At 36.3% G+C, this 26,227-nt stretch overlaps 1 protein-coding gene across 1 annotated transcript in view; it reads left to right on the top strand.

The window, feature by feature from the left end:
• Positions 1–404: 404 nt before the first annotated feature.
• The window catches only part of ST8SIA4 (ST8 alpha-N-acetyl-neuraminide alpha-2,8-sialyltransferase 4), a 100,064-nt gene continuing 74,241 nt past the window's right edge, over positions 405–26,227 (top strand). The window contains 5 exon segments of the mRNA XM_049647650.1: positions 405–610; positions 612–698; positions 700–890; positions 7,507–7,638; positions 17,426–17,683. Of these exon segments, the coding sequence (XP_049503607.1) occupies positions 491–610; positions 612–698; positions 700–890; positions 7,507–7,638; positions 17,426–17,683 (788 nt within the window). The 5' untranslated portion in view covers positions 405–490.

Genomic DNA, 26,227 nt, shown 5'->3' with positions numbered 1-26,227 from the left:
CCACTCCCCCCCCCCCCCCCCCGCCCTGCTCAGGACGAAGCATCTCTCAAGCAAGATGCGTCTCTAATCTGTCCCTGGCTGAGGTGTCCTCTCCCCGCTGATAAGGACAGACTATCTCTGCGCTCGTCCAGGGAGCTGATACGTAGGTTTCCCAGGAGGGCGACCTGACTTCCTTCTGGCACGCTGCGTTCTTCCCGGGTTGTGTGACTTGCTATTGCTTGCGTGCGCGGGTGTGTGTGTGTGTGTGTGTGTGTGTGTGTGTGTGTGTGTGTGTGTACACGGCTGCGAGCTTGTGAGCTTCCTCTCCCGGCACAGTGCAGGCAGCGCCGGCGACGTTACTCTCCAAGCAGCCGACAGCAACGCGAGGCAACCGCAGCCTCCGCCCCCTCAGTCTGGTGATTGGCTGGTTTTGCTCATCATTTCCCTGCTAGGAAAAGGGAAGGGCCAGTGACGCCCCCGAACCCAGCTGCAGAAGCGGCCGCCACCTCCGATGCACAAGGTGTCTCATCTGAGAAGAAACCTGAGCCCCAGGGAGGAGGCGCGGAGCGACCGGGGCAGGGCTGGCGCGAACCAGGAGGCAGAGCGCTGGGCAGCGCTCAAGGACCAGCGGGAGCTCGGCCGCGGAGGACCCTTGCGACCCGCTCCTGAGATCCCGGCTCCACACTCTCCTCGAATTTTACAGATTTCCCCCGGCGACTGTATCTCCCCAAAACGGAGCCTTTATCCCAAGAGAAGGTGAGGGAGCTGGGGCAACCAGGACTTTCCCGGGCACCCAAGATGCGCTCCATTAGGAAGAGGTGGACGATCTGCACGATAAGTCTGCTCCTGATCTTTTATAAGACAAAAGAAATAGCAAGAACTGAGGAGCACCAGGAGACGCAACTCATCGGGTAAATGCAAAGCTTCATTTCAGGATATAACAATAATAATAATAATAATAATAATAATAATAAAGTCAAGCCATAAATGAAATGTGAATATAGACGGGAGAGTGAGGGTTGGGAGAGTGTGTGTGTTCATAATGAGCTTTTGTGCGTTTAGTCTCATGAATTAAACAAAGGCTGTTGTTGAGGTGTGTGTGCTTCTCCCCGGCGTGCTCTCAGTAGGAGTTCAACTTGCCCTGTGGGGTGATGGTGGCAGTTGTGTTCGCGCCGGGGCTCGCACGCCCAAGGAGAAGTCACTGCAGAAGTGTCAACAAAGAACGTGTGCCTTTGTCCTTTTAATCCCTGGGCAGAACTCAGGAGAGGTGTCTTTATTTCCCATGTGGCTGTCCTTTTTCTGCCCATCACTCTAAGGAGATACTGGAGAGAGCCTGGCTTCCTCAAAGACTGAAGTTAAAGCCCAGAGAGCAGGAGATGTGTCTCCACTGATTCTTTACTCTTCTTTTCGTTGGGTAGATCTGTGTATCGTTTGAATTAGAAACTCCAGTACAACCAAGAATTCTTCCCTATTTGCTCTTCTGTGGCAAAACGCATGGGCGTCATGGTTACAGTTTTAGCAACTGGGTACTGTAGATTCTCACAGACTATATTTCTGCTATTTCTTTAGTTTGTCTAAATGAGTTCAAAAGCTTCCCCCACCCCAGTAAGTTCTCTAAATATCACACTTCCTTCCTCCCTTCCCCTGGCTTCTGTTTCTTTGAAGTTTACCCAGGAGGTGGCTGCAACTTTGTGTTGCTTACATATCTTGGAAGCGTTTTCTGAGGATGTGACCCTGGTTGTCAACTCTGTTCAAAGTCCTGTTTCGGAAATCCTCCCTTATCCGGAGGCGTCCGCTATCGGAAACTCCACGCTGGCAGAGATGCCAGCCTGATTTTTATGTTCCCTGACAGTTATTAAAACGAAGATAGAGTCTTTGCGTGTGTGTGCGCGTGTGTGTGTGCGCGTGTGTGTGTGTGGACTGCTAAAAGGTGCACGCACGCGCGCGCGTACACACACACGCACACACACACACACACACACACACACACAAACTTCATGCACTCCATTTAATATTCCTGCTCCTCCCTAAGTAATGAGTGTTTAAGTGAGCAAGATGCAGGCTTATACTTACAGAAAGAATCTTCTTTCTGTAGTTCGATCGGAAACTAAGATAGCAGAAGTACAGTCGAAAGGGACTGGAAGGGAATGAGAAAGCTGACGGGCTGGATGGTCGTTATGCATCACAAATCTGTAAAAGGTCTATTCTGGGGAAGAGAAGAAAAGCCTAACTATACGAGGTCGTTTACATAGGGAGTGGGTGGGTTGAAAACGCCGCCTAGCTCAATTGTCAGGAAAGCAGGACTTTGGGCGGGGACGTGGGCATCTCGGGCAGACTTGTGCTTCCCAGGCAGACAAAGGGGTCTTAGGGAAGGTGATAAACGGCGCGCGGGGGAGAGGTGGAGAGGCGGAGGCTGGGCGTCGGGGGGGTCGAGGCTCTTTGTTCCCTTCCGGGCTGGTGGGCTCCGAACAGACGCGTGAGCCCAGACAAAGCCGCCAAGCCTCGCCAGGACTCTGAGGGTTCAGGCCCTCGGCTCGCTGACGAGCAGGAGGGGGAGGACGCGTGAGGCGAGAAGAGGCGCCCCATGCTGCCCAGGCGCCCTCTCCGGGCCTCCCTAAACCGCCGCCAGAATGGGGAAGCGCACCCCGAGTCCCGCCGAGGGAAATGACCGACCTGGGACACTCCACATTTCCCGGGCAGCATTGCTCCTTGGCCCTTTCCTGGGCGCCGCCGGCCAGTGGGCACCGCACAGGACGCCGACGAGGGGCAGGGGGCGCAGGTAGGGGTGCCGCGCTTGGGCTAGCCCGGCTGGGTTTCGCTGGCCCCCTCTTGGGGCGGAGCTGCGGTCGCTCCCCTGCTGCTCCGAGAAAGCGTGAGGCGAGCGCGTGAGTTAATCAAACAGGAAGCGAGGTGCGCACCGGTATTCTCCCCTCCTCCGCGAGAGCTGGCAGCGGGGGTGCAAGAATGAGTGGGGCGGCAGGGGAAAGCCTTTAATGCAGGAAGCCGGTCTCCTCTTGGAAAAAAAAAAAAAATCACTTTTACGGCTCAGTCGGCAACCGGACTCCTCCTCCTTAATTAAAACCCGCAATTACGGCGGTGCGGGGGCAGGGCCGAGAGGCGGGCGCCGGCGCCGCGCCTGCACTCCTGCCCTGCAGCGCCCCGGCCGCGGCGGCCGCTGCCCTGACGCCCTAGAGTTGGCGCTGCCGGGAGAATGCGGGCACAGCCAGTCCCGCTGAGCGCTCTTGCCCTTCTCCGTCAAGATGAAACGTTCGGTGGAAAAGCTTGTGATAACTAGCTCATGATTTCGTTTTAACTTCCAAACAGTGCTTCTAGTGGAGGAGTTGACTCACCCAACGATCTAATGATCTCTGTGACTCTATTTCTAACCTAAGCCACTTACAGGGTCTATTTTTAAGATGAGTGAACTAGAGTGGAGATTTAGCCCAGAGCCCCGACTGATATTCAAAAGTCAGGTTAACGGGCAGTCTGCCCTTTGGGAGGCACTGCGTGACTTTGAGAGTGGGCAGTACATTCAATTAAGGGCCTTTCGTAATCCTTGTACCTTAGGGAACCACCCCTCACCACCAAGAAAACACCCTCCTATTTAGCTTCCCTGCCACCATTTGCAATAGGCAGACCTTTTCTTTATTACACGCCCCCTTCTCTTACCTGGAGGTCCCATCTGGAGTCAGCGCAGCGTTGTTCTTACATACAACATTGAGCGGTCATTCCATGCAGAAGGAAAGAGAACACCAGCACAACTTTCCTGCCTACCATCCACATTCTCATATCCCCAGAGGAATACTAGAAGCATGGATTTTGTAAGGAATTCTTTGAGAATAGGTCAAGTAATTATTGGACATTTAAACTTTCATGCAAACAAAACATATCAATTGCCTGGTATGATGACTAGTTAGTAAAGTTTAACTCAAAAGGCATGGGGCTATAAAGTGGTTTATTCTTGACGGACATTTTTTTTTTTTAATGGGAAAAATGGCACTTACTTCACAATTGGCCCATGATTTCACTTGCTTTCTGTGATTTGGAGGTATAATTGGAAATGTGTTAACTGAAGGGTCCTACAGGTAAAAACATGTGGGTGTGCTCATTTAATAAGATAATGTATTTGAAAGAGTGGCGTACACTTTAATATCATACAAATACTTGTTTTGATTGTGACTTCTTAAAATTTCCACATACTGTGTTCCTAGTTGACCGCAAATGACACTAACTTAATTTTCTTATCATCTAGAGATTTCCTTTTGGCCCATGTATGTTAGACTGTCTCACTAAATGATCGCCCACCCATATTAATAATGAAACATGATAATATTGACAGTGGAAATAAGCATTCATAGAATATTTACCATAGTCAGCAAAGTTGGTTCCAGTTAGTTCTAGGGTAGAACACACTAATAAATCAAGAAACCCAGAATCTGCACTTTACATGCTTTATTTGGAATTCTACTAAAACCTTAAGAAGTAGGTAAGGTAGTACATCTCATCTTTATTTTTAGTTGTTTGATACTTAGGGAATGAAAACACAAAATTGCCTGCTGTTTTTATTCAGGCTTACTTTTGTGTAAGTTCTTTTCTTTTGAATGACTTTTATAATTTTGTATTAAGGAGGACATTTAACCTAATCTGTGGGGAGCACATTTACTCCAAAGCCAAGTTATGAGGACTTTTCAGTAGGGTTGAATGAAGGTCTTTTGGGACCTAATCTCAAAAAACAAAAAAATTAATCATATTTGTCATATACTGCAGAGTTAATAGAATAAGTTGTAGGGATGCCTGGCAACTCATATTTTGAAGAGAAAAATATTTGTAAAAACTGGTGACATAACTAATGATCAGTTTCCATTACTACTTTCATACAGACGATCTTGTAAGTAGGTTTTTCTTAGCTCAATATAAGCAGGAATACTTTATAATATCTGTTGCTTTATGCTGCATTATTTCCTTAATGTGTTTTGTGATTTTTCTCTTTAGAGGTATATGTTGAATCTTCCTGAACATAGCCCTATGCAAAAGATATTTTCAGTGTGCTGTTTAGTAATCATGTTTGATCTGGAATGAAACACTAGTGGAGGGTAGCAACATCCTTCATGCCTTGCATTGAAGGAAAAGCCTTTTTAAGACAGAATACTACCAAGGTCACAATGAAACATCCCTTGGGACCCATCTAACTTTGTACAAAGAGATTTGCTCCAGAGCCTCAGATTGCACTAAGCCTAGGCTTCTTACACAGAAATTCCATCGACCTCAAGGACTGGTTGTAGCTATTTTCATTTAAAGTTCTTTCCAGGAATAAAGCTGAATTTTGGCTTATCACCAGTTCAATGAAAACTATTCAAAGAGCAGAGCAATGTGGTTGTATTTCATTAGTATAAAACTGATTTAAACTTTTAAATTACTTTTTTTTAATCCTACAGGTTCTGAAAAAGACTCCATACAACTAGGTACATCACAGCAATTATTTTGCCATGCAAAATGTACCTTTAGCTACATGTCAGTGAAACAATCTTCCACAGATATTTAAAAATGCCTACCCATTTATATATTTTTACTTCTCCTATGAAGGTTTATCGGGGGTAAAAACAATTGTTATAATTATAGCAATCTCTGGTTAGAAAAAGATGATATTAACAAGCCAGTTAATGAGAGAAAGAGTGGCAAAAAATCCCTAGCCTTAAAAATGGTGAGAGTTTGTGCCCATATTCTTGAAAGTATACTTCCTAAAGTGTGAAGGTTAACTTCTGTATATATCCATATTCTCATTCAAATACAGTTATTATCGTTAAACATATAACATAAAAATTGACTTCTGGGCCTTTGAGTAGTAAATTGCACCCCATGTTTCCTAGCATCTTTTTAAATTTTTTTAAAGTTTATTTATTTATTTTGAGAGAGACAGAGAGCAAGAGGGGGAGAGGCAAAGATAGAGAATCCCAAGCAGCTCCACACCATCAGCACAGAGCCCAATGTGGACTTAATCCCACGAACTGTGAGATCATGACCTGAGCCAAAACCAAGACTCAGATGCTTAACCAGCTAAGCCACCCAGTCACCCCTATTTCCTAGTATCTTAAATGACCTCTATAAAATGATTATTGTTAGCTAAGAATAGGCATGCAAGTGCATCATTTTCATCAGCAGCATAGTTTAAAATATTGATTTTTATAGAATTCTAAATTTCACAGGGAGTAGATGCATGTGATACTTTGAGTTACTTCAGACTGGAACTACATGTTTAAAAAAGAATGCAAACCAAAATACCAAACTATAAGCCTCTAATTACAGAATTCATCTAACAGCTGTTACACAGGCAATGTTTCCATTGATAGTGGGAGAGGATTGCCTACTAATAAATACAGATTTACACTTTTTGACTGAACAAATAATCGCCTAACTTTTTAACTATATTTTTGAGATCTAAAAAAAAGTAAAAGGTAACATGTAAAGAAATGAATGCAGATACTGAAAGGGCTATACAATAAACAGGTAGGATTTTGTTTCTCTGAGTCTCAGTTTATAGCTGCTATAAAGTGCCATGAAAATAGTCTTTTGAACAATAAACTGGTTCTGTTTTAACTGTTCTAATGACACAAATACTTTCACGGGTATCTGTCACTATCAGCACTACCACCAGCACCGACCGTGCCACATTATGTACTTGCCTGACAATATTGACCGAAATGGGTAGCACAGTTGTTTTGTGTGTGTGTGTGTGTGTGTGTGTGTGTACATGTGTGTATAATGTAATAGAAAGTACCAGTAAAAATGGCTAGTGAATAAGTTTTCTTTCTCCTTATTATAATCCCTGTCTCCCTACCACCAACAATTATCAGGAAAGTGTCTCATTGTTGAGATGATTTGAGACTCAATGTAATTTTAGAAATTAGCACGTCAATAATGCTTTATAAGTTACTTTCACATACAGACTCCCACTGTCACAAATTCATTGCATATTAGATAATGTTATTGCAATTTTCAAGATCAAGCAAGGCCGCTGTGGCCTAGAAAGAGAATATTGTCCAAGGACATATAGGCTAGCAAGTGAAAGAATCACCAACATGTCCAGATCACCTGGTATTCCAAGGTCTTCTTACCCCCAAAAAATTTCTTTCCATTGTGTCTGTAGGCCTTCTGTGGAAACAAAATTACAATCTTGAGAGTCACAATTATACAGATGCAGGAGAATTGGCCAAACTTCCTGTTTCTATTGTCTAAACACAACAGGGAGGGGTGACAGAGTTTGAAACGGATTTTTTTTTCTTTAAACACCACAAAAGACTTTATAGGCAAAATGTTTTTATTTCAAAAAGAATAAGTGTAAATGATTACCCTGATAAAGTCATATTCTCTTAATTCTTGTAGTACCATTCAGCAATGTCATATTTCTAACATGTAGAAAAAAGTTGTATCGACAATTTGTTACCAGTAATCTAAGTCAAATTATGTATTATGCTGCTTAGATAAAATGTTTCTTACTTTCACATAACTGGCATTTTTGTTTTGTTTCAGAGATGGTGAACTGTGTTTGAGTCGATCACTTGTCAATAGTTCTGATAAAATCATTCGAAAGGCTGGCTCTTCAATCTTCCAGCACTCTGTAGAAGGTTGGAAAATCAATTCCTCTTTGGTGCTGGAAATAAGGTGGGTTTCTTTAATAAGCCATAATAAATTTCACATCATGTTCTTGAATACATTGGGCTTGGCAAACTTATATTGAATGCTTGATTTATAGTTTAAGTATGAATACTTTAATAAAAGAGTGAACCAGCTCTACTTAATGTTGATCAATGAAGGATATGAAGCCATAAAACTGAAATCATTATGCAGTCAGAAATTTAAGGATGAATGTGTGAGTTTTGAATATACTGTCTCTATTTTAATGGAATAAAATATTCAACAGAATACTAATATTTAATAGGCTTTTCTTTTTTTTATTCTATTAGTCAGGGTGGACATATATTTTGAAACCTACCTTTAACTTCCTTATAAGTTTTTCCCTATCTTGTGTTTTTGCACACTGGATGAAAGGACAGCCTATTCAATTCCTATTTTGCTGACTATTATAAGTAAATTTGCTTTACCCTATGAATAGATATTTCTATGTGAGCCCCTGTAATAAGAGTCTCAATGATTATATCCTAAATTGGCAAAAGTCAGAAAGTACATTTTCTAGAGTACTGGTTTATTCTTTACTTTTTATTCTTTATAAGATTTTGGCATTTTACCTGAAACAAGCTCATGAAATCAATCTCAGTGCCTGCATATATCTATTATATCTTATTTTCTTCTAGTATAATCCTATAACTAATAAGAAGTTTAAGGCCAGACCTTCCTAAGCATGGAGGAAGCAAGCAGATCATGTGTCTTTACAACTACATAGCTATATTGGTTGGTATGTTTAAATCAGAGCATTTCAGTAAATCAAACTCGTTTTAAAAGTTTCAAAGAAATATCCTTTACATGATAAAATAATTGCATTTTTATATTGGCAAAATGCTAATTATTCAATGATTGGATATTCCTGCACAGATTTTGTAAGACTAGGTTAGTGGTTAAGAGGATAAGCCATTGATCTGTTTGTTGGGTTTCTATCTACTTGCTTCTTGGATCATACCAACATATAATATAGATTATGACCAACTTGAAGGAAGAGTCTACTACACTCATCTGTAGAGTATGCATAACAATTCTTAAAATGAGTTGTAGCAAAGACACTACATGTTGAAATATACTTGGAAGATTGTCTGGAAATTTCTTTAAAAGATGGGTGCCAGGGAAATGTAGGAATCATTAGACTACTTTGCTTGAAGCTTTGGAAGTGTAAGGAGAGGGAAACAGAAATGAAATCATGGCAATATCAAATAGTGTATGCTTGGTTGCTTTTAGTTTAGGGGAAGTTTTGTATATTTGTGGGCAGATAATAAGAATGAGGAGATGAGTAGAATCTGATGACAGTTTATAAGTTGGTGTCTTCTGGGTAGAATATGGTCAGCAAGCAAGATTTATTTCAACTGTATAAATAAAAACCCTCAAAACCAATATTAAAATTAGGAGATTCCTTATAAAAGCACAGATTTTCATATACTCTTGAGAAAAGGAAAAATTGGATGACTGGGCCTGTATTCCTCCTGAGAACTAGTTTCTGAGGCCGACTGTAGCCATGATCTCTGCAGTTCAACATTTTTACACCTGGGGTTCATTTCTTTATTGATACATATCTAGTATCTTCCTCACTATCTCACACCCCTATACACACATTTAAATTAAAAACCCTGAAAAGGATAATTATATGAGGAAAAAGCAACAGAATATGGGACTACATAGGGTCATAAATACAGGTGTGTTTTAGTTTAGAACAGAATAAGGATTACTACTTCTTGGAAGTAGATTGGGAAAACAGAAATATGGGTGATTTAAAAAGGAAATATTTAATCTATAGGTGTCCCAAAAAGAACTCTCAAACTGAAAGATTGGGCAAGAAGGGGGCCAATTAGGTAAGGATATACAGATCAAGTAAAGAAAAGTAGTGGAGGGGCGCCTGGGTGGCTTGGTTGGTTGGGCGTCCGACTTCAGCTCAGGTCATGATCTCGCGGTCCCTGAGTTCGAGCCGCGCGTCGGGGTCTGTGCTGACAGCTCAGAGCCTGGAGCCTGTTTCAGATTCTGTGTCTCCCTCTCTCTCTGCCCCTCCCCTGTTCATGCTCTGTCTCTCTCTGTCTCAAAAATAAATAAACGTTAAAAAAAAAATTTAAAAAAAAGAAAAGTAGTGGAAGAAAGTAAAGTAAAATAAGAAATTTTAATAGTTTAATGTATCTAAGTATGCTAAATAACATATCAGATAAGGTAAAGTCTAATAAGTAAATTCAATAAGTAATTAGCAATAGTTTAATTAATATATGTGGCCATGCCTTTCTAGTATCTATACAAAAATGAATACTATAGATCCCCATGAGGATAAAGAGATACATTTTGCCATTTTTAAGATATTCAAACTAAGGGTATTAACCATAAATTGAGTGAAGAAATTCATTATTATAATTTTACAGTTTAATGAAGATTGTGTTCATATCTTTGAAGGCAATTAATCTGTTTTCAGTTATAACAGATGATAATATGTATGAAATGTTAGTACTCTTTTCATATGATTCTCCGTAACAGATAAAGAAGTAAACAATAAAACATTGAGCAAATATTGAATAATACATACAAAGTTGTCACTTCCTTACAAGGAAATAATCTGTAAAACCATTATTGTACAACATGCAAACAGTTCATAAAAATTAAAATTGACTATAGTAGCAGTAACTAGTGAGTATTAATCAATTTGACACCTGTAATAAAAAATTCAGACTATGAAAATGTCTGGTTGTTAGCTGAGTTTTGTTTTTCTTAAGTTGTACAAGAAACTAACCATAAACTATTTTGGATTATTAAATTTCTTTATTTCTTCCCTGCATGTATAACATTTATGAAGAACCATATTACTTGGTGTCTGTGAGTGGGTATGGACATATTTTACAAGTGTTTTTAAAATTCTACTTTGAAGTTTTGATTAGGATATTACAACTAATCATTTTTGATCTTACATGATTAAACCATGCTTACAAATCTTTCTAACTTTAAAAATCTCATTACATTTATAATGCTCTTGTGAAATTCCTAATAAATTATTTATCTATTTGCATTAACATGTGGAGCAGTCACTAAAGATAAATTGTTTTTCCCTACATTAGTAGACATGATTTTCTTTCTTATTACTAATTTTTCCAGCCATATATATATATATATTCTGCTACTTTCATAAGCACATTAAGAATTGATTTATATATGTTCATCAAACAACTGTACCTCTGGGGAGTTTTCTAAGAGAGATGGCTCCACCTTCATTGTACTTTGAAAATTCATCAGTATTTAGAAGAGTTTATACATTCCACAGCTAATTTCACATTTAAAATAATTACTTTGGTTAAGGACTTGATTTCATTGGTAGTTGTTTGTTCTTTGTTAGCGTAAGCCAAGAAATGATACATTTAAGATACATCAGGTGTTTGTGAGTAAATCCGTAAACATTGTACTGAGAGATTATTTGATCGTGTCCGACACTGATGACTTGACCATTTTTTACATCTTTGGGTTGTTTTTTTTCCCCTCATTTTTCATAGGTTGAATAGAAACCTAAAGAATTACAATACCAAATGTGGACATATAGAGAGGTACAAGGTCAGCAACTTATCGGGAAAGATTAAAAACATCATGATTAGTTTGAAATAATATTTTCAACTCTTAGCATTGTCAGACATCAAGGTTTTTAAAAAGGTCAAGCTTGCAGGTTAACTAAACATAATTGCACATTTATATATGCTTACCTATCAAAAATAATTCACTGTTGCATGCATTCATTTACTTTAGAGCAAAGTCCACATAAAATTCTTCTACATACTTTGTTCAGTAAGTAACCAGAGGAGCACATTTTGGGTCACACAGCTTGTTTGTTGCTCAAACTTCAAAGCTAGTTCTGTCCAACTGGTACCAGATCTCTTATTATTAAAACAATTTGTGGGGGGGGGGAACTCTATTTTCATACTAAAAATGTAGTCTTTATGGAATACACATAGTGGAGGGTTCTTTTGCTCCAAAATAATAAAATATAGTATTAATTCATATTGCTAAATGCTGTGCCAAATAATCAAATGACCATCTGAGGTGTAAATTAAGCTAAAAAAATGCTTTTCTTCAAGCATTTTGAGACAATTTTGCCTGGCTCTGGAGGATTTTTCTTTGATGCTAGAATATCTTTCTGTATCAGTTGGGACCCTAAGCTCAGAAGTCCTATAACAAGCTAATTATGTTCTTTCAGTGCTTTGAAAAACATTGCCTTGTGAAAATAATCTTTGAGACAAAAATTTGTGTGTTCTCTCTGCATTTTTGTAGGCATAATGAAACACTTGGCATTTCTTAGCCTTTTAATTTTTTTAATAAACCACATTAGTAACAATTGATTCAATTCAGTGATTTTTGGTTAAAGTCAAAAGTTTACAAAAACTGATTCTTTTTATAACCTAATTTGCTTCTCAACTTGTGATGTGTTCCAGCTGTAAGATTCGTCTTAACAATAATCTCTGATGGAGTCAACAGTGTCATTTAGATTAAATTTTAGTTGCCACAGCACGTATGCTTGTTGTTGACAAGAAACCTACAGAGAAGAAAGAGTGGCACCTGGTGATAGGTTAGCTATATTTAACATTACACAAGTGAAAACAATGTTTAGTAAATTAACTCTCTGGAACTCTGCAGCTGCTATTTCAAGTGATGTGTGTTGTTGAAAGGGAAGTTCTAGTTGAAAATTCAGTTGAAAAGTTTCTGTATAGAATCTATTCCTGTCAGTTTAACAGTCTCAACCAGCCTTTCAGTTTAAACCAGGATTGCCTAACAAAACATAATCTTTATGACTAAGATTTTTAGTCTCACTGAAAGTGAAACATATTTTCAGACTCCTTCAGTTATCTTTATCATCAAAACAGTTACTGAATTTAGGTTTTTGCTTCAAAAGTTACATTATGGCCACAAAACGACAGTTGAAGACCTGTCAGGAATCTTTTCTGTTGTTGCTCTATTCAGTCACATGCAGAAAACATGACCCCTTGTTTTAAGTATCTGGTAATAACTTGACCGCATATTAAGAAAAAGTATTAGGAATAATTTGTCTCTCTCCTGCTGAAATCATTTTGTTGAATCTGCTGTTTTCATGCATGTCAATTATCTGAGCAAAAGCATGTATGTTCTTGGTGATAAAGTGTTGTTTCAGTTCAGCATAAGAATTTTTCATGCTTCCAATGGCATTTAGTTAATTATACTTAGGCATTAGTTTTTTTCTTTTTTTTCAGAGATTTACAGTCTGAATAACAACTAGATTTAGCAAATCTACAGAACTTTTTATAGTCCATTACATCTATAATCTAAAAAAAATGCCTATAGCGTGCTAGGGAGAAAAACATAACCTTTCCATACTGTTTGCAAAAAAAAAAAAAAAAAAAAAGAAGTTATTAAGCATTGAAGTCACGATATTATTCACTCATAATAATTATTTTCAATTTTTCTTGGATCCTACACCAGGATTCTGAGCTAAAATAATGTTCCATGCATAGATGTAAGCCCTAAAATAGAAAAGTTTAGTTCAATATTAGAAAAAGGACATACTGCAGACATTCAAGGTTTCCTTTCCCCCTTTTCCCAGTTTAAAAAAAGCAAATAAGGACACCTGGGTGGCTCAGTCGTTTACCTCCCACTCTTGATTTCGGGTTGGTTCATGATCTCACGGTTAGTGAGTTCGATCCCCACATTGGGCTCTGTGCTGTTAGCACGGAGACTGCTTGGGATTCTGTCTTCCCTCTCTCTCTCTCTCTGTGCCTTGTGTGCATGCTCTGTCTCTCTCTTTCAAAATAAATAAGTAAACATGGGGCGCCTGGGTAACTCAGTCTGTTAAGTGTTGTACTTTGGCTCACTCAGATTGTACTTTGGCTCAGGTCACATCTCACAATTCATGGTTTTCAGCCTCCTTGTCAGGGTCTGTACTGACAGTGCAGAGCCTGCTTCAGATTCTCTCTCTGCCCCTCACTTCCTTCCTCTCGCTCTCTCTCTCTCAAAAATAAATAAACATTAAGAAAAAGAAAATAAATAAATAAACATTAAAAAAATAAAATGAATAAAAAGACAAATACTATACTAACAAAATAAACAATTGTTCAGCCTATACAAGAGCATTGGAAGAACACATAGTATTATCTGCATTTAATAATTATGTCATGTATCTCAAGTGTTAGACAATGTGTTATATTTTGAAATTTCTCTGAACTCTTATTATTCGTTTTTAATATCAATTTTCCCTAAAAGTGAACAAATTAAAGATGTTCTATTATACTGAGGAATGTAAAAGACCTGTGTTTAAAATATTTTGCAGTGCTCAGGGTTGGGCTGGCTGGAAACACGTATTGAGCTTTTCTGTGTATGTAGCAAACTGTGTCCAAATACAGTAGCTTTGTGCCCTGAAAAAAAAAATAAAGAATAAAACATTTTGCTGCAAAGTCTCTATAACACAGCAACGGTGCTGTTAATTGGAAAGTCCCCATCAGTTGACAAGAACGTAAGTGGTAACTTTTTCTTGAGTAAAGGGATTTTGCTTTTTGGATTTCCCAGTTAAAGAGTCTTCTTTCAAATCTTGTTCTCTGGTCTATTTACTTCACATTTGAAACACTTCACCACTTGTGAGTTACATCTTCACATATCTACAACATCCCCTTTAAATTATGTTCAAAGGAAAATGATAATCTAGTTTGGTGATTTGACCACATCCGTGCAGTTTTTATTTTAGAGCCAGCCTTGTCATTTTCACAGGAAATGAGAATTTTTTTTGAAATACAGGTGTCAGGCATTACTAAAACTTTTCTCTAAACAAACAAATGTCAGTAAGTATGTACAAAAGTTTCTATGGATTGCTGTTCTTGGTGATAGTTAACTTTTGTGAAGAATTATATGTTCTTAACATAATGAAAGACTTCTTAATTTTCTGTAATTCATATACCCTATAGTTGCTGATTTCACTAGCAATTGTCTTCACATATAATCTGTACTTAGTTAAGATGAACTGTTATGGTGCTTGATAGCATTTTTATTAATTTTTAAATTTCATTTATAGGGCATTTATAAAGGTTTTTCCTGTATAAATTCTAATTATGAACCTGATATTCTGATTGGAGCAAAAATTCAAAAAATATTTTCTTTTCCAGAGAATTAATGGTTATATCCCTTGTGTATCAAACCTGGCCAAAGTTTTCAGTCAACTGGTTTTCTAATAAGACATTAAACTGGCACCTATTTAAAGCAAACCAAAGTAAAACAAAAAGGAAGATTTGAGTTAGTTATTTTTCATCCCTCCTTGCTATTCATGCTTCTGGCTTGTAAGTGTGATATGGAGAATTGCCCTTTTGGTTGAGTAGTGGGAGGAGATCACATTGTGCTCAGTAATAAAATTTACAAATGTGTTAGAGCTTAAACCGTAACAGCACTAAAGGAAAACATGTCTGTCATATCTTAAATGTTATAATAATGGCATTGTTTTTAGCACTCTGAGAATACAAGCTTATAATAAGAACACTTCAGTAAATTATATCCAACTTCCAATCTTGGAGAGAGTTTCTCAGATTGCTTCTGGCTGGTATATGTTTGGTAGCTTGAGGATTAAGTGATCTCAGACGTCTGTAGGCAGGCTTATCATTTCTTTAGAAATAAAATTCCCTCAAAAACATGCTAGACTCCTGGGCCATTTCCTTATAGTTAATTCCTTGTATAAATAACCACACCCAGAGATTTCTTCTGAACAGTTCAGCCTCTGACTCTCCTCTAATTATTCTAGCTTCACCATCCTTTCCCTCAATTTCCCTCCCAAGTCATTTGAATCTATAAATTTGGTGGGAAGGCAATGACTCTTGCTCCTGGGATGGCTCTGATTTATAGTTGTGTCTTTTGATAATTGGGGTATTTGAAACATTTTGGAGGTCCCAATTACCAAACTCACACAGTTTGCATACAGGTCATTGCCATTTCCATCTCAACTTGCCACTTGGCTGACTTTGTCTTAGTGCCTTCCTAAAAGGAGCAACCAACATAAAACAACATGAAACACTTTTTAACCATTTTTCCAAGAGCAACAGGCTTATTATATATAGGATATAACTCCCAGGTTACTGCAGATAAGAGTTTTGATTATATCAAAAGCCAGCTATACCTTTATTTTTTTATCGTCTAACTTAGGATATACATATTTGTTTATACAGCACCTTTGAATCTGTTATAAATTTCTTTATTTGGTATGGAATAGGCTAAGCTTCCATAATACAAAAGAGAAACCTTAAAATACAGTGGATCAAACAAGTTGAGATTTTATTTCTCTCTTGTATAGCCACGCACATGATCCACCCATATCCCATGTAAGAAAACTAACTCGCATGACCAAACCCATCTGCGCTTGGGTTTGTAAACTTGGAAATGTTTTAGCTGAGGATTCTTATGCCTGAGCAAAACTTAGAAAATTCAAATACTAAAAGCAAGATAGCAAGGAAGATCACTAAGGAACTATTAGCTATCTCTGCCATGCATAGTGAGTTATTTTATCTATCCATTTTTTTCCTCTAATGTACCCATCTTTCTTCCTGGATTCTTGAAAGAAAACTTTCATACAGTGTAGTTTTAACCCTTCTACAAATAATTATAATATATACATGATTTGAGTTAGTTTTATTGGGAAGTTTAATCCTTTTAATACAGTTAAGTAAGGTATAATTCCAAACCATTTTAAGTTATTTCTATTTACCTTAACTACAGAACACAAAACAAAACAATATGACTATAGAAAATTAACTAAAGCTAGCAGAATATGTAGTTAGGCAAAGTCAAGTCACAGCATTTTTGTTTTATTTAATAAAATTTTCTTTTTGGCCTTTTTCAAATTTTTATTTAAATTCTAGTTAACATATAGTGTAATATAGGTTTCAGGAGTAGAATTTAGTGATTTATCACTTACATGTAACACCCAGTACTCATCCCAACAAGTGGCCTCCTTAATACCCATCACCCATTTAGCCAATCCCCCACCTACCTTTATTCCAGCAACCCTCAGTTTGTTTTCTATAGTTAAAAAAGAGCCTCGTATGGTTTACCTCCCTCTTTTCTTGTTTCCATCCCCCCATGTTCATCTGTTTTGTTTCTTAAATTCCACATATGAGTGAAATCATACGGTATTTGTCTTTCTTTGACTGACTTGCTTCGCTTAGCATAATACACTGTAGCTCCAACCACATTGTTGCCAATGGCAAGATTTCATTCTTTTTGATGGCTGAGTAATATTCCACTGCATATAAGTGCCACATCTTTGTTATCCATTCATCAATTGAGGGACATTTGGGCTCTTTCCATAATTTGGCTATTGTTGATAATGCTGCTATAGACATTGGGGTACATGTGTCCCTTCAAATTAGTATTTTTGTATCCTTTAGGTAAAACCTAGTTGTGCAATTGCTGGATTATAGGGTAGTTGTACTTTTAACTTTCTGAGGAAACTCCCTTTTGTTTTCCAGAGTGCCTGCAGCAGAATAAATTATTTTTTCTATATCTTTTGATAGATGGGGACCTTTTTTCACTCTATAAATAGATGTGTATACTATATTTATTTGACAAATCATTGAGAATGTATGTGCAAATGATTTTTTAAGGACAAATTCAATTTCAATAGAATTCACTTATTTGGTTGTTTTAATTACCACCTGACAATTTAAGATTAGTAATTTACCAATTTATATTTTATTACCCGTTACTTTGTGCATATCACCAGTTCTTGGCTATGTTGTTATTAATGGAAGACTTTGTATTTGACATATAGGAAGAACATTCTTCGTTTCCTAGATGCAGAACGAGATGTCTCAGTGGTCAAGAGCAGCTTTAAGCCTGGTGATGTCATACACTATGTACTCGACAGGCGTCGGACACTAAATATTTCTCAGGATCTTCACAGCCTCCTACCTGAAGTGTCACCAATGAAAAATCGCAGATTTAAGACCTGTGCAGTTGTTGGAAATTCTGGCATTCTGCTTGATAGTGAATGTGGAAAGGAGATTGACAGTCACAACTTTGTAATAAGGTGAGCTTTCTTTTGTTCCTAAAGATTGTAATTTCTTCAAAGATGTTTTACTAAGGAATAGAAAACTGACAGAAGAGTGTAAGTCTAGTATCAATATTAAGGATTATTGAAAAATCAAACAAATATTTATGTATGCTTTGTTTTTCTGCATAGTTTCCAAATTTACATTTACCCTGGAAAATGAAGTTAAAATTATTGTGTCATTGAAAGAAAAGGTGATCTTATTGTAGCAGTGTCACACCAGCTTTTTTTTTTGCCAGTTGACAATTTTATTAGATTTAATACACAGACACTGACTTTTGTTAATCATTTTCCTTGATATCAATTAATTTAATGTTAATTAATTAATTCACTAATATAAATAATAGTTAATTATTGGTTAATTAGTTGTTAATTTTATAATCCTTTTTATATATAAGAAATTATATTTATTTATTCATAAAGATTATGAACATCTATGTAATGATGTAATAGATGTAAGCAATTTTACACTTATAATGACAATTATTTAGCAGATTCTAAGAACATAACAAGTTTATAAAGCAAATTTTCAAAAAGTACATAAGCAAGGTTACATTTGATATCTTTCACCAAATTGCCTTCATTACAGTACTCTATATATTTGTGTATGTTAGTATGCTTTAGTTTTTGAGTTTTCTCACATAATTAAACATCCCTGTTTTTCATTGATGGTGAGCAGATGTTTGATGAGTCATGTGTTTGGTTAACCTTAGGTGAAACAAACAGCCATAGAAATGGGATTGTGATGACATCATAGGTACTGGTTTTTAATTTCCAATTCATGCATCTGAACATATTTGTTGGCTTGTTTTAGTTGTTCAGAAAAAATTTTCTGAATGAATGAAGTATGTATGTTTAAATATGAAATAGCTCAATGTCAACATAGGAAAGCATACCAATTTTCTATGTTGAAAACCTAAAGTTATGCTGGAATTCAGCCTGTAAAAGTATAGATTTTGAAAGATAAAAGTATAGATATTTCTTTGAAATATAGCCTTAAAAATAAATATAATTATATAAATATTAATCATAAATTGGCAGCAATGTTTTCATAAAGTAATAATGGCCATGAAAAATCATAATAGCACACTATCAGGTGAATACATTTCATAACAATGAATAGAACTACAAACATTTTACTTTATTATCTTACTTTTTCTCAATTGGATGCATGGTCAAAGATTGATTGGATTGAGGGGGAGAAAAAACTCTGTCAACATGTAGATATACAAACAAAAATGTATCCAAAGAGGAGGTAAAAAAAAATTTAATAAGGGAAAGAAAAATTGGAAATTTAAATTGGGAAAGAAAAAGGGAAATTTAAATTGGAAGTGGAGGTAATGAGCTACAACCACTGAAGTCTGTGTGAAGTATGGTTGTGAAGAAGAAACTAAGGCTTCTAGAATTTCTAAAGAGACTGAAAATCAGAGGACAGGAATAATAAAGAAATAAAGATTTATAGCATAAGTGGAAATTGTTGCAATGTAAAGAGAAGAATTTTCAAGTTTGGTTAATACTGGAGGAATACAGGATCACCTGTGACTGAAATCCTTGTTCTTACATCCCTCTAAGCTTTAGCACTGGGATCTATATAACTTATTAGGTTCAGCCTCACCTTTGATTGAAATTAAGACTGTTGTCTTAACACCTCTGCCAGTTCATATAATTGCCACTTCTTTCTTATAGTGAAAATGATTGAGTATTCTAGCAACTTTGAAGTCTATAGTACAGTATTGTTCACTATAATCATGGTGCTGTGCATTGTATCTCCAGAACTTTATTATCTCCTTGTTGCAAGTCACTTATTGGTTTTGAGCATTTGCAAATGGGGGAGTGATTTTAGGAACAGAACTTCATGAGGTTAATTATACTTTTCTGAGCTATGATTATTTTAATATTTATTTATTTATATATTTATTTTTGAGAGAGAGAGAGAGAGAGGCACAGGGAGAGAGAAAGAGCGAGAGCGAGAGCGAGAGAGAGAGAGAGAGAGAGAGAGAGAATCTTAAGCAGGCTCCACTCTCAGCATGGAGCCTGATGTGGGGCTCAATCTCAGGACCCTGAGATCATGACCTGAGTTGAATTCAAGAGTCAGATGCTTAACCAACTGAGCTGCCCAGGTGCCCCGCTATTTTATTTTTAAAACTTATTTTACAAGAGCAAAATAATGACCAATTCTATAAGCTTATAACTGTGTTATGGAATTACCAAGAAGTGTAAAAAAATTAGGATAATGATCTTAATGAAGGCATGAAAATTATCACTATAATTATTTTTATTTTCTTCTCCTACCCCGAAGTTTTTACTAGTTTCCAAAAATAGAAGTTGGAATATTCTAGATAATAGTATGTACTAGGGCAATGCAGCCCTGGATTAGGTTTCTGGTTTTATAAGGAAAACTTTAGCCAAAGTCCACTTATGATTGGAAAGAAATAGTCTCTGCAGGAAAACAATCTTGGTTGTGTAATAATAGCTGTTTGGAGAATTCATTCCTTTGAGTCTCATGGACGCAGTAGTTTTCAATGACATATCACTAAACCAAACTTCAATCTTTCCTAAAGCTCTTGCCTTTCTCATGGAGTTCTGCCACATCATCTATGTGCCAAATACCTTTTCCTTCTCTGAGTATGTGTGTCTTTTTTTTTTTTTTTTTTTACTGTACATATGTTTCTTTTACTCTAGAATACCACAAAGGACTTTTGCTTTAAAACTCAATGGGAGACTCATTCCTTGAATTAGTTTTCTATCCATATCAAGCTGGTTGAAGTTGTTACAAATTTTGGTAACAATCTTTAGAATCTTTCAAATATCTCACCTTCCTAGATACCTACTGCACATATATCTGCATATCTACAGATGGTGTTGGTCATTTGATTGCATGCATAGCCTGTGTTCCCAGGTTGTTTATTTGTTTCCCACTTTTCCTGTTAGTAAGTTTGTTAAGAGAGAGATAAATTATGCCTGGTCTGCTTGCAGAGGGCACTGATTAGTTCAGTGACTCCTCAAAGATCACATACATAGAAGTATTATGTTCAACTTAACCTCAAGCTTTATAAACCAAATATTATTTTTAGATAAAATCTTCAGTTGACATTAATTAAATTTTAAGCTTCACTTTTAGTTTTTTTCAGAAAGACTTCAAAGAAATAAAATGCTTTTTTTTGTTTAATGATGTATAAGTGTATTATTATATGGCAACAGGAATCTCTTGTTCTAAGCTGTTGTCCTATTGGGGGGAGGAGGGTATATGGTGCATACACGTGGCATCATTGACCTGTGAAGTATAATTTTGGAGAATATTATTTTTTATTATTTTATTTTATTATTATTTTTTAACGTGTATTCATTTTTGAGAGACAGAGGTAGAGCGCAAGTTGGGGAGGGGCAGAGAGAGAGGGAGACACAGCATCCAAAGCAGGCTCCAGGCTCTGAGCGGTCAGCACAGAGCCCGATGTGGAGCTCGAACCCAGCACCCATGAGATCATGACCTGAGCCAAAGTCAGCCGCTCAACCGACCTGAGCCACCCAGGTACCCCAGAAAATGTTATTTTTAATACCTCACATAAGTATTTTAAAATTAGCCTGTGAAAAGTGACCATTTGTATGTTTGCCCGTATAGTGGTAGTTGTACATAAATACAAAGACACACACATTGTCATGCCTTTCTTGTCTTAAAAGAAATATTCCCTTAAACAAAAACAAAAACAAACAAACAAACAAACAAAAAAAACCAAAATACTCCCTTAGTGGAAGTTTGTATCATCACTTAACTAATTAAATTAAATGATGGTTTCAGTGGGATATTACACAAAGTAAAAGCCCTGGTCTTTGTGATGCTTCAAGTAAAAAAAAAAAAAAAAAAGGAAAATCAATTAAAGCCTAGTTTGGATTCCCTAATGCCTGACTAGATATGGAATTTATGTATAAAATCTATGTCTCATATTTACATGTACTTAAGTAACAGGAAAATGCACTTAAATAACAGATTCCACATATAAATGATATCATACAGTATTTGTGTTTCTCTTATTTCACTTAGTATAATACCTTCAATTTCAATCCACGTTGTCACAAATGGCAGGAAAGGAAATATTTTAATATTATTCATTACATCTACTTCTTCAGATCTAAGCATTTTGAATACTCTGGATTTGTTATCTTGAAACCATAAGAAACTATGACTTTCTCTTATGTGCCTCTGCATCCATAGAGTTGGCACAGACCAGGATCTATACAAAAGAATTCTATGGGATGTATGATTTTATCTCCAATATTTTCTTTTCCTGTCTGGGATAACTCTTCTTCTCTTCAAATAAAATCTATATCTATGGCATTTTTAAGTGAAGAGAAGTATAATTTTAGGCTTAATGATAGCTTTGTTTTATTAATTAATAAAAAGACATTCCAAATATTCAGTGGGCTACTGTTACACTGCTAACATCATTTTAAAAGATGTCTGTAGACAAAAGAAGGAAAAATATATGTGATTTTAAAATTGTGAAACACTCCTTTGTACCAGTATTTATAGAACCAGTAAATTTAGAGGTTTCCACAAATAATTCTCTAAAATTCTCCATCCAGGTGCCACATTAACTATAATTCTACTCATCGAACATATGTGTTTGGTATGATGCTAATTGTCATGTAAAATGAAAATGTGTTAAAAAGTAAACTGTAATTATTTTCTCAAAAGTATCAGTAACTTACTACATTAGTTTATTCATACAACAAACCTGTTGTGGCCAACCATGCCACTCAGGCCAGTCTTGAGTGGAGCACAGTTATAGAAATGATTACCTATACATTCCTTCTTGCATTCCTTCTGTGTGGGGTCAGAAATAATCCCTGAAATGAGACATCTCTAAACACACATGGTAAATTTAAAATATTTGTCTGTGGTCAGCTCCGTTAGTTCAAGTTGTGCAGAAGAATACAACATATTTGAAAGAGAATAAGCTATGCTTCCTATACTGAATGAGACTGTTCAAACTCAGAATTTTATGTGAAGTCTTTGATATATTGAAATATTCCATAAGAATTCTAGATAGGTGACTAACCTTTAGATATCACATACAATACATTATAAGAAGATATCATAGAGCATTACAAGGCATTAGTATAGTGCCACAAACTGTCTCACAGCCCAACATACACTAAACAGAACATACCAAACAGCTACACAACTTATAGAAATAACCAAGCCTTCAATAGACTCAATCACTTTCACAAGATATGGAACAATATTCAACTCAGTCTAAAGGGCATGGTGACTTCTACTATAGTTATACTGTAAGGTAGTTGGACCCACTTTTAGACTTTATGTACAATCTATGGAACAATCCTAATAGTACTTTCTCTGAGCCAAATTTAATTTTGATAGCTCTTTAATATCACATGAAGAAGAATAATGATATCACTAGAACCTTCATCATTAAGTTTAAAAAACTGGTAAGCATTAAATAAATTATCCTATTGATATTAATTTTTTATATTTTTTCTTTGGGTGGCCTGACATATGCTAAATATTGGAGAGAGAATCAACACTGCACAGGAAAACCATTGCCCAGTATAGAATTCAGGAGTACAAGCCGAGTTCATTGTAGATGATATTGAAAGAAGGTATATGCTTTCTATGCTTTTGTTTTTTTAATTTAGAAGCTGAGATCATTGTATAAAGTATTTATCTTTACTTAAGGTATTACAATTTACCTACTCACAGAGCCCACAGAGTGATAGAATTGCCTCTACAAAATCTCTGCCCCGTTCATTCCACACATACATATCTAAAAGTATGCTGTAAAATTTCAAGAATTTCAAGAATTAGAAGACAGTATGTATCATTTTATATCATCATAGGCAAAGGAAAACAGGTTTATAAAGCTACTTTTACACAATCTGTTTAAAAGTATCTTTTAAGTCTTTTTTTTTAACTTCATGTAGTTGTAAAATTATTATAACATTGTATATTTTAAAGTATATAACTATTTAGTGGTGAAAATTGCTTTGGATTTTGCAATATTTAAAGTGCTTTTAAATTTTCCTTCAGTTATTTTTTTAAGTTTTTCACATAATTTACACCCCTGTGAACTTACAAAACAGTACATTCTAATATTTGTCTTTACTCAAGAATTTCATGAACTTAGTAGTTTTCTGATGACAACAGAAATTTCAAATAATTCTTAATATTGATACTGAGAGATGGTGGAGAACAAATCCTCAGTCCATCTACCCTATTCTTCTCACCTCACCTAGGTGTGGGAAAGCGCTGGTGTATTCTTTCCTTTTCCTTCAATATCTGGGGATTGAAGGAAATGTCAGGCAACCTGTCCCTACTGGGTTTTTATAGAAGGGAGACTGTGTCCAGTCTGATAAAATAAATATGCTCTGCTCTGTACCACTTTGACATCATGTGGAAGACTCTGAGAGAGGAGTAAATTAACAGTTGCAAACAGCAACTGATATTTTTGACCATCATATGCTGCTCTTCACTGTGCTTAAACAGAGATGCTAGGAATAGCAAGTAAGAGTGAAGTGATTAAGAAATGGTTAACTGAGGGCTGTAAAACACCTTTTGTTCTGTTCGGGCTCGTTGGAATTTCAAATTTAATTTTGTTTATTTATTCCTTTCCTTGTACCTCTTTTTTCTCCATTTTATACTGCCCCCATCTTCCCTCCAGTCTAGACAACTATCTTGTATTTGCTCAGTTTCTCCTTTGTTAATCATCATCCTTGGTTCCTGACGTGCTCAACCAACTCTCTCCTAATTTCCTCTTGGTTCATTTTTTTCCTTAAAATATAAAATCAGCAATGAGAGGTCAGTTAAAATTATCTATCTATCTATCTATCTACCTATCTATCTACCTATCTACCTACCTACCTACATATATTTATACATACATATTTATATAAGTAAATCCTTGCTGTTCAAATTGTACTTCTGAACTACCAATGCTGTCATTACCTGGAAGCGTGTTAGAAATACAGAATTTCAGAATTTGCAGCAGACCTGTTGAGTCAGAATGTGCATTTGGTCACAGTGCTCAGGTGGTTCTTATGTGCTTTAAGGTTTGAGATGTATTGGACATCTCAGTATATGTAGACACTAAGCTCTAGGTAAGCTGGAACTCCCAATATGTCTAATTTATTTAGCCTGTATCTTCACGATCTAACACCAAAATTGATATACTGAAGTATATGCTATATATTTATTGAATGAAAGAATTAATGTAGGACTTAAGAAAAATACAGTTTGTGTTCATGTATTGTTGTCTTAGAGCTCATGCAACACTGGATTTCAAAATTAGTATGTTAAGAGGAGTCATATATAAGTAAAAGTCATTGAAACACTTACAATTAAGAAGAAAATACAGAAATATGAAGGATAGTATAGTGAAATATCCTAGATGTCAAAAAGCTGGGTTCCTGCTAATAGAAGCATAATATTAAACAAATGTCTAATTTTTCCACTGTTCAGTGATAATAATAATATATGCCTATCATTTCAAAGTGTTTTTATAGTGTCAGCTGGGAAATATAGTAAAGAAATGCATAAACTATAAAAATAATGATGAATGATACTAAAACACATCATGTTTAAGTGTTGTAGTTGAAAATTAAATTTGTCAGTGCATTTCCCAATAGACATGGACATTGACTAGAAATGCAAATTCTCATTGTCTGATATATACAGGAAGATAAACTTTTTCCAAATTCATCAAATATGTATATAGTTGACACTGAATAACATAAATATGAAAGGCAAAGACACAGGAACACTTCTTAGATAGGAGCATCTGTAAAATCTGAGTACATAATATTAGAAATAATTGTAGTGAAGATACATATTTCTTCAGGAAACTGAGGCAATCAGATAAAAATGTTTTACTTTATGATGATCTAGTTTCCTAAAGGAAGGGATAATATGTCTTTAAAAAAGAACAAGATGGAGGAATTTATTCCCCTTGACTGATACAATGCATTTTCATAACCTAGTCAGTTCTTGATTCTCCACTAGTGGCTAATTTATGGCAAACTTTAAATCATCCTCTTGCCCTTCTATGCATGTAACTCTTACAGCAAAATAGACTCTTTTCTGGGAGAGAAAAATATTTCTGCTTTTCTCAATGTTCATGAAAATGGCCTTAATTCTTTCCCCTCCACCTTCACAGAGAATATGTTTGTCCTTAACTCAAATGTGTTAACTGCAAAAAGCTAAGTTTCTGGTAATGAGTCAGGTCCAAGGCATTGGAAAGACTTAAAAACTTTTTTTTTTTTTTATCAGGAGTGCCTGGGTGACTTAGTCAGTTAAGAGTCCGACTTTGGCTTGGGTCATGATTTGGTGGTTCGTGTGTTGAAGCCTCACATTGGACTCTATGCTGACAGCACATAATTTACTCCAGCTCAGAGCCTGGAGCCTACTTCAGATTCTGTCTCCCTCTCTCTCTGCCCCTCCCCACTCATGCTCTGTCTCTGTCTCTCTGTCTCAAAAATAAATAAACTTTAAAACATTCTTTTTGATTAAAA

The sequence above is a fragment of the Panthera uncia genome (assembly GCF_023721935.1).
Source record: "Panthera uncia isolate 11264 chromosome A1 unlocalized genomic scaffold, Puncia_PCG_1.0 HiC_scaffold_17, whole genome shotgun sequence".
NCBI lineage: Eukaryota > Metazoa > Chordata > Mammalia > Carnivora > Felidae > Panthera > Panthera uncia.
This window is presented reverse-complemented; position numbering and strand designations above follow the sequence as displayed.